At 38.6% G+C, this 19,582-nt stretch overlaps 2 protein-coding genes across 3 annotated transcripts; both read right to left on the bottom strand.

Annotated features, from left to right (window-relative positions):
- Positions 1–58: 58 nt before the first annotated feature.
- baiap2l2b (BAR/IMD domain containing adaptor protein 2 like 2b) lies at positions 59–6,032 on the bottom strand. The gene is made up of 14 exons (XM_062989966.1): positions 5,979–6,032; positions 5,772–5,847; positions 5,585–5,671; positions 4,776–4,837; positions 4,522–4,593; positions 4,250–4,339; positions 3,918–4,049; positions 3,617–3,721; positions 2,862–2,958; positions 2,549–2,768; positions 2,079–2,141; positions 1,630–1,993; positions 1,376–1,422; positions 59–729 (listed from the first exon to the last, which is right to left on the bottom strand). Exons 1-14 carry the CDS (start codon positions 6,030–6,032, stop codon positions 654–656), a joined length of 1,545 nt encoding a protein of 514 aa, XP_062846036.1. The 3' UTR covers positions 59–653.
- A 502-nt stretch (positions 6,033–6,534) lies between these two features.
- On the bottom strand, positions 6,535–17,600 carry pla2g6 (phospholipase A2, group VI (cytosolic, calcium-independent)). Of its 2 annotated transcripts, XM_062989493.1 has the most exons (17): positions 17,506–17,600; positions 17,074–17,270; positions 16,326–16,541; positions 15,733–15,913; positions 15,304–15,491; positions 14,936–15,032; positions 14,461–14,643; positions 13,903–14,011; positions 12,827–12,943; positions 12,295–12,385; positions 11,664–11,827; positions 11,421–11,571; positions 11,204–11,340; positions 9,884–10,038; positions 9,320–9,487; positions 8,612–8,685; positions 6,535–8,313 (listed from the first exon to the last, which is right to left on the bottom strand). In XM_062989493.1, the coding sequence occupies exons 2-17, from the start codon at positions 17,262–17,264 to the stop codon at positions 8,169–8,171; spliced, it is 2,367 nt and encodes a 788-aa protein (XP_062845563.1). In that variant the 5' UTR covers positions 17,265–17,270; positions 17,506–17,600; the 3' UTR covers positions 6,535–8,168. The 2 variants fall into 2 exon arrangements, with proteins under 2 accessions (XP_062845563.1, XP_062845564.1); XM_062989494.1 differs by lacking the exons at positions 6,535–8,313; positions 8,612–8,685; positions 9,320–9,487; positions 9,884–10,038 and adding an exon at positions 10,227–10,429.
- Between the last annotated feature and the right edge of the window lie 1,982 nt (positions 17,601–19,582).

Here is a 19,582-nt window from a genome sequence, read left to right on the forward strand (position 1 = left end):
CCTGAATAAGTCAATTCTTCCTTTGATTAACACTTATTCCATGTAGACATTCATTGTTAGCATATTCATAACATCACAAGAGCATTTGAAAAAAGTTAGAAAAACAATCATTCCTTTTTATTAAGCTGCTTAATATTTATATAACTCATGCATATAACGTATCTGGCAACTCTGATTAAACCATAACACAAGATTTGACGTTGTTTATTTCAGCAGTGAATGTATTTTTTCCAAAATGCTGTCAAGGTGGAGGCTTATAATTTTTATAATTAATTCTGTGAATTACTTACTTTTAATTTTTAGTCTGGAGCATTTTTGAATCTAAGGTTATTTTCAACATGTCATTTAATCATTAATTTTGACTAACAGCTTCATCCTGATCAGAGTTGTGGTGGGTCTGGTGCCACCCAGAAACCTTGGAGGTGAGGCAGGAACAAGCTCTGGGAAAGCCTAATATATTGCAGGACATCTATCAACACACTTACACATTCATTTACCCATTTACACATATAGGTCATCAAATCCCAGCCAATCCACCTTTTGAATGTTTTTAGAACACATGAAGTGAGGATGATACCCAGAACCCAGGTAGGGAGGGGCAGTATTTCTTAACATGTGGTACGCTCAGCATCTTTAGGTCATACATTAGATGGTCAATGGATTTTTGGTGCTGATCTGTCATTGGTCACCGTAGGGCGAAGCTTCACCGTGGCAAATGGATTGGATCCTCTATAAAGACAAAAGACAAAAAAACCCTATTGTATACACATAAACTACACACAAATATCACAATGCATGGTATAGATGTGCTGATAGTGTGTTTGTAAATAACATATTCGAGCAAAGAGTGTGCTCCCAAAATACAACTTTCTTTAAGCTGTATTTAAAAAAAATTTCCATTCAACAAATTTGTTGAAAATGATCATTTAAAAGCACCGCAAACAGAATGGTGACAATAAACAATTATAAAGGTAACAAGAGATAACAGCAGTTATAGTAACGTAACAATAGCTCCTTTTTTATTAGTTGTATTAGTTACTTTTTGATGAATAGACCATAAACTCCATGAAGAAACAATGCTAAGCTTATGTAGTGCCAACTTTTCAATAATATTGTTCCTCTTAATACACTTTAACTTGGTGATATGCAGATTTCTACTGCAGCTCATACAGTTACAAATTAGCATAAGACATTTAAAGAATTTCTGAAGCTTTTGGATGTGACTAAAACATTGGAATTTAATTTTGTTGATAATTATCAATTTAATTGTGTCTAACAAGTGTATGTAAACTTGTAATTTTAACTTGACCTAATTGGTTGGAACTGCTAAATGCATGAATGTCATTAATGAATTTAAAACTCAGACCAAGTTTACCTGGGAAAAAGACGATTTTCCGGCAGCCCTCCATGAGGATTCGGTCTCTAAAAATGAGCAATGCAAAATAAATTACACTTATTTTAAGCAGTTCAGATTTCCCTTAAATAAGGTCAACATTTAAATGTCCATTAAACACACTGAAAGATAAAGGTAAAAACCACAGCTAACCCAGAGACACATCACATCTCGCATTCGAAAATAAAACACCTTAATATAGGTGTTGCAGCATATGCTCTTTTTGACAAACTAACCTCCATGCTGGGTGCCGCCCTTCTCTCAGGGGTGGAGTAACTCTTCACTTCAAATTTACTCTCAAAGTGAGACTCTGCCCTCCTGTCAGGAAGTGGAGAGCTGGGCTGAAAATCCCCAGAGGATCTTCGAAGAGGCTGGGCTGAAGGAGGAATCTCGCCATAGCTCTTAAAACTGGTCTTCGTCTCATAACCAGAGTCTGTTTTTCTTTCAATAAGGGGTGAGACTGGGCGAAGGTCAGCTGGGCTTCTGGAAAGGGGATGTGTTGGGGGTGGGAGTTCGGTGTAGTTTCGAGGATTGACAGATTCTGATGGGCCGGTTAGTTCTAGCAGGTTGTTTGTGTTCTGGAACTGCAGAGATGATCCACTGTAGGAGAAATCAAGTTACAGTAAATTCAAATATCAGTAGTGCAAAAATAAGCAATCAAAACTATAGACAGACAGATTCTTACCTTGAGCCTGAAGATTGAAAATCTTCCATTTTAGTAACATATGATGCAGGAAACCAACCCTGGCTGCAACAAATGAATTTCAGATTTATATTTCATGACACAAACTTATGAACAGGTCAAAACCAATACTGATTTTATATAGCATTTCAGAATGTTTGGTCTGATTGTGGGGTGGTAATATAATGAAAACTGTGTGTGGAGAAAATTTAGAAAATAGAGCAGGAAAAAAACTATATTTGAGGAAGTTTACATGGTGGTTGCTAGGGTGTTGCTAAGCAATTGCTATGGTATTCCAGATGGTTGCTAGTGTAATACAAGGTTCTAATGGTGTTCAGGTGGTTGCTAGGGTGATGCACTGGTATCTCATGTGGTTAATGGGGTGTTGCTGAGTGATTGCTACCATATCCCAAGTGTATGATAGATATAATTTGACAATCCAGGAGATTGTATAGTACAGTCCTGACTCTCACCGTAGGGTTGCATCATGGCGTCCGTACATCCAGCCGTTACGAGGCTCTGGTACGAGGAGTGTAAGTGTGTCTCCACGAGAGAATGACAGCAACACCGGGTTTGAAGAGTGGGGGTAAGAGACGACCGCTCTAACTGACTGGCCTCCACCCAGACGCAGCGATTCACCCAGCGATTCACCCACCGAACCTGAGCGAGAGCGACTCGTTAAGGGCGAGGGTGCTGCAGAGACAGACAGAATTTCATTCAGTGACATTCCTGAAAGGTTGTTTAAAGAAAATCAGTGGTTATTTTGACCTAGGTGGCCATTCTTACCTCTAGAAGGTGCTCTACCCAGCAGCTGGTGGTCTTGCCCATGCCAGCCATCCTCCCTGTCTCCAGGTTGGAGTAGAGAACTCACCGTAGACCTCAACTAAAAAATAGAAAAGGTGTAAACAGACCTAGAACAGGTGACTTACTCATTTTTTGAGTAATACAGGCTCACATGCTCTCAAAAGTATGCATCGATTAAATTATTCCTAATGTTAGATAAAAAGACGTTCTTCTGTGATGCCTTTCAAATAATGTGTTGGCATAAATATGGCATGCTAGTGACTAAATATTTGCCTCTTTAATAATCTCTTACAATGCATGTGTGGAAGATACATTTAGTTATATTACAACTTTTTCATTTTATTTTTTTCAACCATTAACCTGGTCAGGAACGTAACAGGTCCAGTTCCATCAGGAAACACTGGGCGTAAAAACAAATACCCAGAACAGGGTTGGCAATCCATCTCAGGGCTTCTACCTGAACACTGGGTAGGATCCTCTTTGCTGACAAAACCTTCATTTTGTTGATTTTTTTTTATATTTGGTCTATGTTGACATGATTGCATCACATAATTCACTACATGAATCTGAATCCAAGGTGCTCTGTGGAGACCATTATGGTACACTAAACTAATTGGTGTTTTCAAAGTCACTTCGAGTAGACTTGTGCTAAGTGACGGTGTATTTTTATGCTGCTAAAGTGTCTCGTTACACCCCGATCTCTGCTTTTAGTTTTGTAAATCAAGTGCAGTTCTCACGTGCGTATCCTGTTCCACTGGTGTTGGTGTACGAGATCTGGAGTTCTGACTTTCGTTCACTTGCTCCTTCCACCCTTCAGCTTTCTGCTGCAGAGATGCACCAGACTGTCGACACACATACACACATAAATAAACAAACTTAAGTTAGAGTGGACTATATTTAGGTTTTCAAAACAGAGGCCATTTGCCAGGATCTTGCAGAAAGAAGAAAGGATACTGTTCAAGAAGGGGGCAAAAGGATGGTCAGGTGACTTAAGTACTCTGGACAGTATAGTGTTTGTGCTTCTGTGTCTGTGTGTACCTTGTTAAGGAGGTAGAATAGCGACTGTGCTAATCCACAGTGTTTTTCAGTAAGAAAGCGGTATCTCCTTTCCTCCTCTTTCAGGATCTCATGCTGGCTCTGCCTCAGGTACTGCATGTATTCACTACCCTCCTATAAATACACAAACACATCCCTTCAGTCACTAGATATAACTCACAGCCCCCTACAGTAAAACAAACTCAATAAACAATACTTTGCAGAACAACTTTGCAGAAACAAGCAAAACTTACATAAATCAAATGCACAATCTATATACGCACACAAACACACACTGCCTGTAACATACATATACCCAGGGAGCGCGTCCTCACCAGAGTGTCTCGGTATGCTCCACGTCTTAGCTGTCTCTCTAAAGCCGCTGCCTGATTTCTCACCTCCAGCTCATACACTCGCCTGCTGCCCTGCTTTCAAACACACAATCATACACACACACACATACAGGTTCATAATACTAGCTGGATACTGTATATGTAATTATGTAAGAACTTACACATATACACTATTGGAATTTGGTCTTTCCTTTTTATTATACTAACTAAATACCACACAACACACACTTTCTTAAAAACAGAATGATACTCACCCCTATGTACTCTTCATCAAGCTTGACATTCTTCTCCAGAGCCTGCAATACATCCACATGGAACCAGCAGAACTGCACAAACCCACAAATGCTACTTTGTAATTGTGATATTATGCAGTCAGGTAAAACATGTTACATAAAGTTTCCAAATTACATCAATATATAAATGAATAGCAAATATCAGAATCATCACCAGGTGAGGAAACATCTATAACATCTGCGAGCTTAATTAAACGAGTGCAAATGTCACTTACCAATCCATCCACCTCTGCTGTAATCTTTCTTTGAGTCTCTGAGATCTGAATTAGCACATCACCTGTTTAATTAATCAACAATCAATTAAATAAAGCAATTACTCATTAAACAAAATGATCCACCAACAAACCAAGGCCAAACCAAATTGACAAATGTTTATTTATTAGGATTTTAATGTTTTACACATTTTGGTTACATTCATGTCAGGACAGATAGTCACTGTTTACACAAGATTTAACAGTTCAAGTCAGTCCAGACATGGGGAGAACATGCAAAATACACACAGAAGGGACCAGGACCGCTCCACCTTGAAATCATACCCAGGACCTTCATAGTGAACTGGATGTGGAATGTAAAATACACAAGGCAGAAATACACCCTGAAAAAGATACTACTTCATCTCAAGGCATCCCGTATAATTAACTCATTTAAGAAGACAAACTAAAGAAACAAGGTGCAACTGTAAGGCAGCAAAATGAAAATGTAAGTAGTGTGTGTAACCATACAGCTGGAGAAGAAGGATATAAATTGCTAGTGTGTAAGTAAGTAAATGTGTGTGGGTGTGTAGGAATCTGCACTTCAATTATTTAGCCAAAACAGCAAGTGTCATCTGAGACTTTTTCCCAACACACACACACACACACACACACACACACACACACACACACACACACACACACACACAATTCTGTAACCTAAACTGATACAGCTTGTGATGCAACAAATATCACAGCTGCATGAATTGTGGAGTGTGACAATACCTTTTCTTGATTCTCACAGACACACATTCACACACATACACTCTTACCAAAAGAGCGAGAAGACAGTGTATGAAGAGCCTGTTCGCCCATCTTTGCCAGTGCACCAAAGTAGGCCTCACTTGTCAACGTCAGGGCTGGAACACACACCAGGTGTTCAGGTGGAGCATTCAAAATCAACTATACATTAATACAAACCCTGTGTATCTGTGTGTGTGGAGGGTAGATTAATCTTACCTTGAAAAGCTTTGACATAGCTGTTGCCTAAGGTAATTAGATGTTGCAAGCTGGGATTGAACTGCTCCATCAAATGCTAACACACACAAAAAGTTGATGGTGGGGTTTGAACCAGCAACCATCTGATCAATAGTCTAGGTTCTTAACTACCAAGAGTAAATGCATTCCCATTATTACAAGAACAATTGTACACACACACACACTCACTGAGTAGATGCTAAGGGTGGAACGATGCAGCTGGTCACTGTTAGCTCCAGACATTGTCCTACTAAATTAAACAGAACACACACACACATTTAACAAAGCAAATAAAATACATAAAAATACAATACTTTGACAAAAAAACTAAAATTTCTTCACAAATAAAAGGCATGGGTGTATCAGACTGTACCTGATGCACTGATGATGAGTCTTCGTACACAAGTATCCAAGTGGTTCTACTGTACCCACTCTGATGTACTGTATATTTAGTGTGTATATAGTTGAAATAAGGATGATCTGGAATTGCTCTCTTCAACGCTATCACAGAGAAAGAGAGAGCAGGAGGATATCTGATCCAGGTTTTAAATGATTAACATGCTAGGCCTTCACACCCGAGCGAGTACGGCTACACACCGTGATACAGCTGATGCGCTTTAGCACAACACACAACATACAATGAAGAGCAAATACAGTGTCTATGAAATAAATTCACTTTATTTAGCATTTATATACATTATATCATTTATTCAATGCAAAACTTAGTAGAAGTATAAAACACCAAATAAGACTAAACATGCTTAATTTAAACACAAATTAAATATTAATAAAATGTCAATAGGATGAAATATGGTTACAAATAAATAATATTATATTCAAATGCTACATTTCTTCAGGTCAAGAATTTCATACCCTTTTTTAAATTACTTTTCTATTTGGACCAGACATCATTTTAACTAACACCTTGTATGTGGTCTGATATAAAACTCAGAGTTAAAATGGTGAAAAGGCTTTGGCACTCTTGCTCAAATGACATTTTGCAACTGCCTTTCAATTACAAAAATCCACTAATGTGACCTGAGCAGAAGTGCCCAAACCTTTGCATACATCTGTAAAGATTATATGGACTGGACATATCAAGCAGTTTGGTTCCCTTGAACACAAAGCCATTAAAATGAATGCCCAAAATTAGCACGCTAATTCACACTTATAATGTAAAAATGCTGACCACGCAACACAGGATTTGAATAAAAAAAAAAAAAAAAAAAAAACAAGTACTGGAGTGATGTTTTCATATACATACCAAGTAATCAAAACGGTAAAGAATGAGGTTTGCGGTGTTCACTACAGTAATAAAGACTTTAATTTTAGTCTTAAGAAGGTCAAGTTCACGTCATAGATGCTTTAACTGCAATCCTAAAAATAATGTAGCACAAATTTTATATAGCCGGTTTAACAGTATAGTTCAAGAAAATACCCTCGTGTGAATTTAATTAGCAGAAACACGTTAGCTGTGTGAATGTTAATAATTTGTTTTAAAATGAAGCTACAAGACTAAAAAAGGATTTTTATAGATGTCCACATTACACACTTACAGCTAAAAGCAAAAGTTTACATACATTTACCAGGGATGTGAATGTTTGACCCAGCATACCGTTAGTGGATTCCAATCGTTCAGTCACTAAAAAAGAACAGTAGCAAGAATCCTTGTAATTTCAAGCACACTAAAAAAAATTGATGTCCCTTAAAAGCGTGTGTAAACTTTTGGGTTTGGCTGTACAAGTGGTCATTTAAAGGTCAAGTATTTAGCAAAGAAACTGAATGTATACTGGCTGAAGTAAAAAGGGGTTCTGTTTGGAAAGTGCAGCAATTTGTCACTATTATCATTGGTTACTATTACGGTTACTGGTACTCTCTGTTTCACACACACACAATCAGTTTAACAGTCCCCCACAGACTACTGGCAATGATGTGATGAGTTTGACAGACAGTCAATCACTACAATATATAAAATGCCATGCATGTGTGTCATACAATGCTATAATTTTTCATAAAAAACTCTAATCAAAGGAGTGGTGTTTACATAGTGTACAACAGTAAACAAACCAGTTCTAGATACAATTTTCTTAATCTGATTAGCAGGCGTATCATAAAAAAACTCTTTAAACAATTGGGTTTCGTTGTATTCTTCATATATTTTACCTATTTTTTGTTAAAAAGAAAAATGATTAAATATTGACAAGTGCTTTCCGAAAACCACCATGTATGTAGAAGCTTAGAATGTGCACCTTAAGACGACACGATTTTAGGCTAATTGGAGGCTGAGAACAGGATCTACCATGATCTTGGTAAATGACCAACTTATTCCAGAGTCTTCTAACACATGTGCACGTGTATGTGTTTGTATGTGTGTATGTGTTAGTACTGCAAGAGTTGCTGAGCGAGAGCGTGTATAAGCTCCCTGTTTTCGTAGAGGTACATCTGCGTCTCCCACAGCATGTTCACCAGAACAGCATCGCTCACTTCATCCAGCAACACTTCAGCTGAAAGCTGAGGACTCAACCTGAGAAGCACAGGTTTATTTATTTTAGTGACCTAAAATAGCTGTATCAATCAAACATATTTCCTTTTTTAATAATGAACACATCTTGTTTCCAGCTGTGTAGTTAATGGTTACATACATACATGGAAAAAGGAAAGCACACCCCCCTTTTTATTAGTGCCTAAATAATTAAGTCATTTAATTGTGAAGGTTCTTACCAGCTTTCATAATAAATTGAGCCACAGTGCCACCCCAGTGTAGATGTAATCCCACTGATATGGCAGTCACATGGTAGTGTGTAAACACCACTTAGACTTACCTGTGATAGTTAATATCTGTCATTTCACACCAGGCTCTGGCTCGGTCTACTGCACATCCATCGGAGTCAGTGCACTACAATACCAAAAAAATAAATAAATAAACACCAAACCACCAATTATTTGTCTTCAGACTTTCTTGAAAATGATCTGTACAGGAACAGACGACAACAATATGGCAACAGTAAGCACTAATTTATCTCAGATGCATTTCTCCCATGAATGACTGCACCAGCTACTGGTTTACTGTGTTGATGCATTTTAAATTTGAATAAGGCTAAGCCAAACTTAGACAGCAAGAGTGAACCTGGAGTAGATGTGCTTACATATCACTCCGTTATTTTAATCCTGCTTTATCTCAAATTGATAGTCACATGAAGGATAGTGTGGCTCTCTGCACACGGTACGGCTGTGTGTGGGAACACTAGCAGGTGATAAGAAGCTGCCACAGATTGGACACGTGTCAGAATGATCGTGTTGTAATCTGGATCTCATTGATCAGACAGGAGTTTGTGCAAATGGCAGCAGATTTACAACCAGGACTTGGAAATTACTAGATTTGGAGGGGGAAAATCCACACAACGAGTGAGCAGTAGGTTTGTGAAACCTCACATGAAGAAAAGAAAGCTGGATCATATGAAGAAATGTAGCTTTACCTTATACTAAGCAGTATAAGCTAAATGTGAATACGTGTTTGTGTTCTTGCTTACACAGTCCACCAGCATCTTGCCCAGCTCTTTAACTCCGACGAAGCTCTTGGCCAGTTCCAAAGGATTGGATGGTCTAAAAACATCCACCGAGTTCACTGGCACCTGTGGTGGTTTACCTGTGCCTAAAGACACCACCACACCGAGACGAGAAACCTTATCTCCCCGACCCTAAAGCACATAAAATAGTAATTCATTCATTCATTCATTCATTCATTCATTCATTCAATCTTGTGTTCAGAGTTGCAGTGGGCCTGGTGCTCCTTCAAGGAACACTGCATAGGGTGCCAGTACATTGTAGGACATCACTTGCACATTTACTCAGTCTCTTAGTCTCTGAGCAGCCAATCCACCTTTCGCATTGTTTCAGAAGAAGGGAGGAAACCAGAGAACCCAAGGAAACCCACATGGACAAGGAAAGAGCATATACAATTCTTTACAGAGGCTGAGTTCAATGTTTAGTGCTGCTCCCAGACTACCTACTGTACCACCATGCCACCTACTGATGGAAAAAAAAATTATGCCTTGTTAATATTCAGTGTGTGTGGAGATGAAAGTGTGTGAGACCTGAGCTTTGAGAGATTTGTTGTACTGGTGAATCTCAGTCATGGCATCTAATGTCGGGTTGTTAGCCAGCAGCCCTCCATCTAGGAAGCGGCCCATTGGTCGAAAGTATGTAGGGGCGGCGCCACTGGAGCGAGCAGCTCGCCACACTACTTGCTCTAAAATTAAAAATAAACACACATAAAAAGAACTGGCAAAAGTTTGTGGACACCTGACCATTATCATAGACATCCCATTCTTAAGGCATGGGCATTAATAAGGAATCTTCCCCTTATTTGTGAGATCAGGCACTTTTGTTATTAATGTACAATTAATCATTAGAAAGGGTGTCCACATACTTTTGGCCACATAGTGTATATTTACTAACATAAAAAACAAGCTAATGTCACCCAGGGAGTGTGGATTATTCATCAAGTGTCTTGCTCACTGTGACCCTCACGTACTCGTTCAATCTCACACACACGCACACACCTTCATCTGTCACCTTTCTACGCTTTCTGACAGGTTCCTGAGTGTATCCCACTACCAACACATCCTCATCCTCCCAGCCTGCAACAACACCACCAACACAGTGGCAACACACAGATCAGCAATGCACACAATTGTTAAAAACCCTGATTTTCCAGTGTTGCAAGGATCCCGTGATGCAACAGAGTAGGACACTGAGCAATGCCAAAGAATATAGAACAGAACTCTCTATTATACTATGTACAATATCCTGAAAACAAGCCGACACTTGGAATTATCTGACTACGGCGGTCCATAAGTTTAACCTGTCCGACTAGCAAAGTGCACTTTGTTTAGAATGTGACATTAATAGGGACATTACAGACCTGCCATTGTCTCAACATTTAAACATTTCATATGATATAAAGAGCGGTTTTTGTGAAATTTTGTGCGGTATCAACATTGTCTTAGATAAAAAAGGAAAGATCAAAAATAAAGAATTAATCACCATTTATAGCTGATCTTCCTGCATTTGTTTATAGACGAGTCGTATTGATTTACATTTTATTACTAAAATGTGACCATGTCGTTTTGTTGCATAGCAACAAGCCATGTGGTGGTACTATTTCTAGCTAAAAAATTAAGGCAGCTATTTTTTTTAACTTTGCAAAGCTGCTGTATAAAAGCAATCAAGTGATCTGATTCCCTGGCGTCAGATTACGACCGAAAAGCCATTTAAAATGACATACTTACATGTATTGCTAAATTACAGCACAGTACATGTGTCAGTACACAACGCTCAGCCCCAATTTGAGTCCACAATGACAATAACACATCCGAATATTGTGTGTGCACATGCAGGTGTGTGTGCTTTACCTTCTGGGACAGTGAGGGGTTGAAATGAGGCATTAGAAGCATATGGAGGGACTCTGGGTAGTGCTGGTGGATCATAGTTCCTAAAGATATGCAGCTCACCAGGGTGTCTGTCTGCTAGAACACTAGTCACCATCACCCTGGTATGAAGCGAATGAAGAAATGTAATTCAGCTCTACTATTCAAACACAAGTATCTCCCCTTACAGGTTCACACTCACTTGGGATGTTTGACATCTGTCATTTTGGTGTTCTCTCCAAATTCCTGCTGGAGGAACTCCTCCAGAGGGGCTGATTCATACGGGCGTGAGCCTTTAAACACCTGGTCCTTCATCCTGAAGTACAGACAGCGCAGGTACTCCATGGACTTACCTAAACACACAAACGACTCGTTCACAACACAGCAATAGTGCCAGTCATTTTCATATGTGTGAGTTTGTGATCATCTCAAACACTCGACCCACCGTGAACGACGGCCAGAGCCAAGATGCCACCAGTGCTGGTACCAGCCACCCAGTCAAACAGCTCTCTGATGGGCCGACCCGCTTCTTTTTCTAACGCAATTAACATCTGGATCAGAACCAATCCTTTAATTCCTCCTCCATCTAAACACAGTAAATTGTCCATTCTACAGACACAGACAATTAAGCATGATTGTATCTGTTACGAGGAAAGACAATGCCCTGATAACAAAAAAAAAAAAAACACAGTAACTACAGGTGTGTGCTTAAGAGAAATTCACATTTAAAGTACTGTAAAAAGTGGTCAGCATTATGAGCTGCATTGCCCAAAAGGAAATTGATGAGCCCAAACATTAGTGTGCATGGCAATGCATATTTCATTACAATCATGCATGTATTGGTCAGTGATCTATTAAGTGTTGGGCTGATGGTTGTTTCTTGTAGTTCACATGTTGAATGCAAAAAAAATGACCACAGTATAGCCACTGTTTATAGGGCTGCAGTTTAAACACAGGTCCCCAGACTCCCTGCTACACTTCTGTGCCTCTCTTCATTCTTCATATGGCTTCCAAACTACACTAAAATGAATAAATGTCATTTGTTATTACTGCATTCTTCAGACAGACTCACATACTTTCTAATTCCAGATTTCAGGCCGTCCACTTCAGTATACCCTCGGCTCATGGCGGCAATGGCAGCTGCTGCATGCACAAGGCCATCAAAACCTGCCAAAATGTCAAAGGTAAATGAGACGTCAGCTGTCCAATCTAACTGCAGCAAAACTTACTATAATAAAGAAGAAAGCTACAAAAGCTGTGGGTAACCATCTATTTATAAGTATTCCTTAGATAAAGCAGCGACTGGGAGGATAAGAGGTGGGGGAAATGTAGCAATTACAGTTAAACTTGGCATTTTTTGAAGGAAACTATGCACATTTGATCCTTTACATATTCACTGCTTTAATCTTTGGCAAAAGGTTTTTGCAAGTTATGTAAAAGAAAAGAAGAGAAAAAAAGTGAGGAATAAAATGGAAAACTTTAAGTTTGAAAGTTAAATCATCTCTGTATGCTGATCAATCATATGATAAAACAAAGCAGTAGGAATGTAGGAGAGGAGATATGTTCTACTCTCTAAATGAGCAATAAGGGTAGGAGGCAGGGTTTTACCTATAGCAGGGGCTGGGGGTCTGCTGGTAACAGGGGATGGGATGTCGGGGGAGGATGGACCACATCGCTCCAGCCCGACGCTACACAACATGTTCAGCAGCACCTTACGGTTGGAGCCTTAAAGCAAAGCAAGGGGTGCAGACCATGCAAACACAAACACAATCATGCACTCACTTTTATTATATACATGCACGTACTCAAAAGTTCATCATTTTGTCACTGCTTTCTTCTTTTGCTGCTTTTGCCTGTTTAAGCCATAATGTTCAGTATTTACCTTTTAGCATTTTTTATAAATGTAAATGACTAAATAAATCCACAGTCCATGATCACAGTGAGTAGCTAAGTTAAGTGGAGCAGAGAAGCAGCCATACAGACATTATGATACACATCTTGCACATTTTAAGAGCAGTGTGTGTGCGCCAGTGTTCAACTAAATTGTCAGCACACTTTAAGTTAGTAAAATTAGCAATTGCGCAACATCAAAACAATCAGAAAAAAGGAAAAGACTTTCACAAATCACAGTTAAATAGCTTTAGCTGTTTTTACAGATTTTTAAATTTGAATTATTTTTTTTTAACCCTCCCTTTAGTTCTATCCGGTCCTGTTGGAGTTGTGTTGATTCAGGCATTTAGTGGTTGTCAGTATTTCTTATTGCACTTAAAAAAAAAACATCTTTTTGACCAAAGACTAAAAACTGCAGAATGAGACAATGCTTTCATATAAGTACAAACTCTGAAACAAAACTGTTTTACTTCATCAGAAAAACTCTAAAATTACAATGTAGAAATTTGTATAATTAATAAAGTAATAATGTATAATTAGTTTTCAACCATAATTAGTTAAACTGCACTGTTAACTAGTCTCTGTACAAAATGTGCTTAGAAGTGCAAATTAAAATGCATGGATTAGTAATAACTCGTACATAATTATTACAGGATTTCCAATAAAAATCAATGTGGGAAACCCAGTGAAACCAAATGCCAGTAGGGTTACTGATGTTTGGCATAAACACGTGAATACTGTTCTGACAAACTAATATATGTAGATCACCACAAACTGTATATTTTGTCTCTGACCTTTGCTAGTGCGGGCAGCAATCAGACCCGGCGTCTCGCCGAGATCATTGCGGATCTCCAAATCAGCTCCAAATACGATTAAAGCTTTAATCAGGTCCATGTGGTCCAGCTGTGGAACAGAAAGCACAAACCAATTTTTAAAAAGCACTGCAGTCACCAGCTGTCACATACTTTCTGTGTTCTCTGCTGTGTTCTCTGCTTTTGATCATTTAAAGTGGGTCACTAGTATAGTCTAATGTTTCTTTTATGTTGCCAAAAAAATCTTCAGAAACATGTTGAATGCTAAACTGGCTCTGGTCAGTGTTTATGTTCATCCTACTGTTCCACTTTACTGCCATGTTTACTACATCACTGTATTTTTCCTGAAATTAGGACTTAACTTTGACGTGTTTTATATTTTGATGGGACACTATGATCTTGACGGTTAACCGTCGAACAATGGCGGTCAGTTATTGGTCAGTTAAAGAAAATGGCAAAACAATAAAAAAATTTTAACAAACATAAAATATTTCAGAGTTACCATACATAATTCTGCATTTATAGATTTCTAAAATCTACCTTCATGGCCAGGTGCAGTGCCGTATTTCCATCCTGTCCTTTAATGTTTGGGTCAGCACCATGGGTCAGCAAAATCATGGCAGCATCGTAGCGGCCCTTCTTCGTCAGGATGTGTAACGGACTGTCTCCGGTTTTACTCAGGTAGTTCACACTGCAGCCACGATCGAGCAGCAAACGAGTCATCTGTAAATGACCGATTACGAACACGTTTGTTGAATATTTTTTTTAGAAGTAATTATACCTCTTGCAATTGTAATACCAGCATCTTACAGGTCTATTGGTATGGCAATGTCTGTCAACAGAATGGACCTTAAATCATGTAAAAGTCAGGGATCAGATCATAGAGAAGCACAGATCTGAGCTTAGTGACAAGCATCAGAAACCGAGCGGCAAATCTGCACGATAAGGTTAGCGCAGCTCAAGGTAAGCAGAACCTCCCTGCTAATTCCACAATGACTATGTGGGTGCTACTAACCTCAGCATTCTTGGCCCAGTGAAGAGGAGTTCCACCATACACAGGATCCTCAGACTGCAGTTGTTTAACATTAGAAGCCAAAATAGCCTCAGCACAGCTAGAGAAAGATCAGACGAATGAGTACAAAACCCATGATACTGAGGTGGGTGGTTCAGATCAGCCGTAGTTCTAAACCAGCTTAGTTTTGGCTTGAAAGCAATGTACAATAATATTTGTATTTAAATTTTGAACTTTTTACAATTCTTAAGTATAAATTATGGTTTTAATTGCAGGTGCAGTTTTAATTTTTATTATTTAGGACAAATTATGTGTCCTTATAATACACATACAGGCCATAACAAAAAGAAACAGCTAGATGTAGGGCTTACCCTCTAGAGCTGTACTTCATGGCTGTGTGGATGGGATAGCCAATGCCCCCTATGATGTCACTTTGAGCGCCACCTCCCATTAGCGCCCTGGCCGTCTCTGCCTTCCCCAGATGGCAGGCTACGTGCAGGGGTGTCTCGCCAGCCTTGTTCAATTCATTCACACCCACACAAAGCTGAGAGCACAGCACCTGCAACCAGAAAACACATTCTTTCATTCATATCACTGGACTGTCAATACTGCATAGTATTCTCATTTCAAATATTTTAGTCACCAAGTGCAACCCATAGCCACCTTAATGCAACCCTTTGTTTAGATTCATTGATTCCAAAAACACACCCCTGAAAAACTTCTACACAACACAACTAAACAAACCTGAATTTCCAACCACACACCTAAACCCACCTGGGATATGTTTGCATCAGCCCTACCTCAATAATCCCAGCTGAATCCTGCTTGGCAGCACAGTGCATGGGTGTATCACCGTTCATATTTCGGATATCAGTGCGAGCCTGGCATTCCTCAAGCAGCTCACGCACACAGTTAGCATCTCCACGCTCACATGCCAGGTGCAGTGGCGTCTGGCCCTGACTGTCCCGCATGTTTATTTGACTGCACACAGAGAGCATCAGCATGGACTAGATGAAATATTTAATTCACAGGTGACCAGCAAATGTTCCATAAATGTATATTACTGCCCATAGAGTATAAATATTCCTGCAAACGGTTCTCCTGTCTGTAGATAAATTAGTAACTTAAACTAAGTGACTTAAAACAAAAATTAATGACAAAATTCTGATTTTGTGTCACAGGAACCAAGTTTGTCTTCTATCTTTTATTGAAGTAAATCATCAGAAGGCAAAATCAGAACTGTATCATTAATTTTTGTTTTAAGTCGCTTTTTATTAATTTAGCCAAGTGTGTCTGCCCGACACAGAATCAGTATAAAATAACTGATTACATACACTTATTTTCTATTTAAACAACGATTCACATTCAAGTCTTTCTGCTTTTTATCCTCTACCTTAAAACATAGTTGTGTTTGAGGCATTCCCGCAGGCCGGTGTCCACTGCAATGTGGGCGGAGCTCCAGTCAGGGTGGTTCCGCAGACAGTCCACTATTTGCTGAAAAGTGTCCACTTTAAGAGGTGGACGAAGCGTTTCGTAAAACGGCCGGAGCTTGAGGGAATACTGAGGGAACCAGTTTGCAGCATCTTCTTCCGATGTCACCTGAAATAACCTAATAAAATTAAAAAAAATTTAAAAGAAAAGTAATAAACATTTTTGGTTGATATTATTATTAATTTACAAAAACACCAAACTTTTTTTGTCTGAAACAATGGCACTGTGCACTAGACACCACTGCAAGACTTAAATAAGCTTGAGCAATTAGCTCACTACAAGTTTGTTCAGTACTAATATAACCACTGTTAGCAGTTTAAACAAAGAACAGTGTTTCACTCATCTTCATCTGGTTAAAAGCATTGCTTCAATAACAATCTGCAATTGCTCACTACATTTTGTATGACAACTGCATAAACTTGCTATGCTCCATGGCAGCCTTCATGTTAGAGATCTCTGGTTGTAAAACATGTTCTTTTACAGTAGACACAGACACAGTAATGTAATTGTTCTAGTTTTAAACATCTTTTTTCTTAAATGCTTTAGGGAATAACATCTAACATCTAAAACACTTTACACATTTTAGCTTATGAAGTCCCATCAAAGTAAAAATTTGCTTTTCAAAATTAAACAAAGAACATAACCTGTACCTCAGTGCCATGTTTGGACTGTCAGGCATCATGAGTACACAGTCCCATGCCTGCGAGAAATTGTCCCTGTAAAGTACCGTCCTCCCTTCTTGCTTCATCCTTACTTTACCATTGTACTCGGCCGGTTGGACCTCCTTAACCCGGTATGGGTTGGTGAACAGGCCGGAAACAAAGCGTCCCAGGAACTGCATTCTGACCTGTGATGAAAGACGTGATGAAGGGTAAGTAAACAGCTAGGTTGGCTCATACACTTGGCTTACTTTAACATCAGATTATGGGTAATTTATGTAAATATCAAATAATACATTATCCACTTGCAAAATATCAAAACAACTGCACTGATGTATTTGTTCAGAGTATAATCCCACCACCACCATGCGTGACTGTGGATAGTAACATTTATATTCCAAAAGCCTCTAAATCATGGCATACCTGTATTTGATGATTCTTGGATTACATCTGACCAATAATGTTCAGCAAGTAGTCCAGTCTTTTGGACACAGAAAAATCTGCAGTAGAAATAATTAATACATCTCAAGACTACAGCAACATGCAGGTCTTTCACACGTGTATGTAAACTACCAAAGGTCAGTCTCTTGATCAACTTTCCCAGGTCCAAAACTAAACTAAACGTCTTGCTGCTAAAAAAAAAAAAAGAGCTGAAACATCTTTTTTACGTGATTTAAAATAAGATTAGTGTGAATGAATGCATAGCATGAGGCCCTTCTATTGTATCAAAAGGGGAAAATGAAAGTAGAGCTTTATTTAATTATAGATTTCTGACTCTTAAGGTGTTTTATGGTTTATAAATAATCTAAATAATAATTATAAAATACAAAATCGATGAAAACATTTCAACTTATCATTGTTTAGTCACAAACATAATAATTCTCATTCACTCGAACGGATGTTTGCAACCTAAACCTATACTACCGTACTAAATAGTATGTAAAAGCTGTAACGACGCCATATTTATGTAGCATACTATATAGTACGTTAGTATAGGGTGTGAGAGGCGAACAAGGCTACTAACTCTCTGGAGAAACTTTAAAAATAGTAACTGCGGAATAGGCTTAAATTTAACCCGAAATGCATTATAAGGCTATAATAAACAATTCAATTAAACACTTTAATCGACTACCGTCTTCAATACCGAATAATCTGTTTGCCTGGTAGTTAAACCGGCTACTTCATCCGACGCCATTAACAATTGATTCGCTGACTTCTGACCTCAACCTCAATGTATTAATTGACGTCTAAAGGAACCAATAAAATCGCAAGAACACGTCTCGCGAGATTGCTTGACCCAATCAACGATGAGAAAACGAAAACTAGTGGTTTACTGTCGTGCTTCAAATCGTATTGTAATATGGTAAAAAGTGTATAAAGAAGTGCACTATTATGTCGCTTTGTATAGAGAATGACGTGTACGAGAGATAGCATGTCGATTGGAACACATCCATATGTCGTGCCTACAATTTCATTCATGACTGTAGTGTTTTTGGTTTTTTTTATTATTATTAAATTAACACAATATACAATACAAGTCGGGGAAACAACAATAATTAAGAAAAAAAAAATTACAAATAGAAGGAAAAGCAGTGAACATCACAAGTAATCATTCAACTAACAATAAAAAGTCGCAAGGCAAAAAGAAAAGATAGAGGAAAAATGAGGAAAATGGACCAAATGGAGCACAATTAGAACAGAAGATATTTTCTCATAGTCAAAAGCAGGTTTTTTTAGTCTTCTTGTTAGGTTTCTTCATAAATGAAACACTGCGAAAGAAATGAGTGAAGTCGCAAATAAATAGATTAAAAGAGGGTCGGACACTTTTTCCATTTACAAATGTGGATATGATATTTACCCAAAAGGATAATAACATTAACTAAATCAAACATGTGTGGCTCCTGCTGTAGTGTTATTTCCTTGACTGTTGCTTTTCAGTTTCTTCGTTATGGTCTTTCGACAATAAAGTCTCGATTTGATGGTTTTTTTTATTTAATTTTGATGTGTTTTATGGACAGATCCCATCATACTGATATAATTCACATAAGAGGGCCCGGTTATCCATGGCAATTTATTTATTTATTAGGATTTTAACGTAATGTTTTTACTTTGGTTACATTCATGACAGGACAGGTAGTTACTCGTTACACAAGATTCATCAGTTCACAGGTTTAATGTCAAACACAGTTATCTCCAATTCACCTCACTTGCACATATTTGGACTGTGGGAGGAAACCGGCGCAGACACGGGGAGAACATGCAAACTCCACACAGAAAGAACCCGGGGGACTGACCTTCTTGCTGTGAGGCGACAGTGCTACCCACTATTCAAGGCAAGAAAGTGACCGTTGCTATACATAGTTAAGTGTGTTGAACAACAACATAGGTCCTTTGAACCTGGGTTTGATCCACATCACGTCAGTAGTCTTAGACTGTGAGGAATTTGGCACGTTCTTCACGTGTACGTGTGGGTTTCTTTCAGGTACTCAGGGTTTCTGTT

This window comes from Trichomycterus rosablanca, chromosome 27 (genome assembly GCF_030014385.1).
Source record: "Trichomycterus rosablanca isolate fTriRos1 chromosome 27, fTriRos1.hap1, whole genome shotgun sequence".
Classification (NCBI taxonomy): domain Eukaryota; kingdom Metazoa; phylum Chordata; class Actinopteri; order Siluriformes; family Trichomycteridae; genus Trichomycterus; species Trichomycterus rosablanca.

Coding starts and splice junctions, on each gene's coding strand:
- pla2g6 (XM_062989493.1), bottom strand. CDS start 17,264: ATGCAGTTCCTGGGACGCTTTGTTTCCGGCCTGTTCACCAACCCATAC. Junction 11,828..12,294: donor CTGAAATCTGGAATTAGAAA/GTATGTGAGTCT, acceptor CTGTGTCTGTAG/AATGGACAATTTACTGTGTT. Junction 9,488..9,883: donor ACAAATCTCTCAAAGCTCAG/GTCTCACACACT, acceptor TATGTGCTTTAG/GGTCGGGGAGATAAGGTTTC.
- baiap2l2b (XM_062989966.1), bottom strand. CDS start 6,032: ATGTCTGGAGCTAACAGTGACCAGCTGCATCGTTCCACCCTTAGCATC. Junction 2,769..2,861: donor GGGTAGAGCACCTTCTAGAG/GTAAGAATGGCC, acceptor CTGTCTCTGCAG/CACCCTCGCCCTTAACGAGT. Junction 1,423..1,629: donor GGGCGGCACCCAGCATGGAG/GTTAGTTTGTCA, acceptor GCTCATTTTTAG/AGACCGAATCCTCATGGAGG.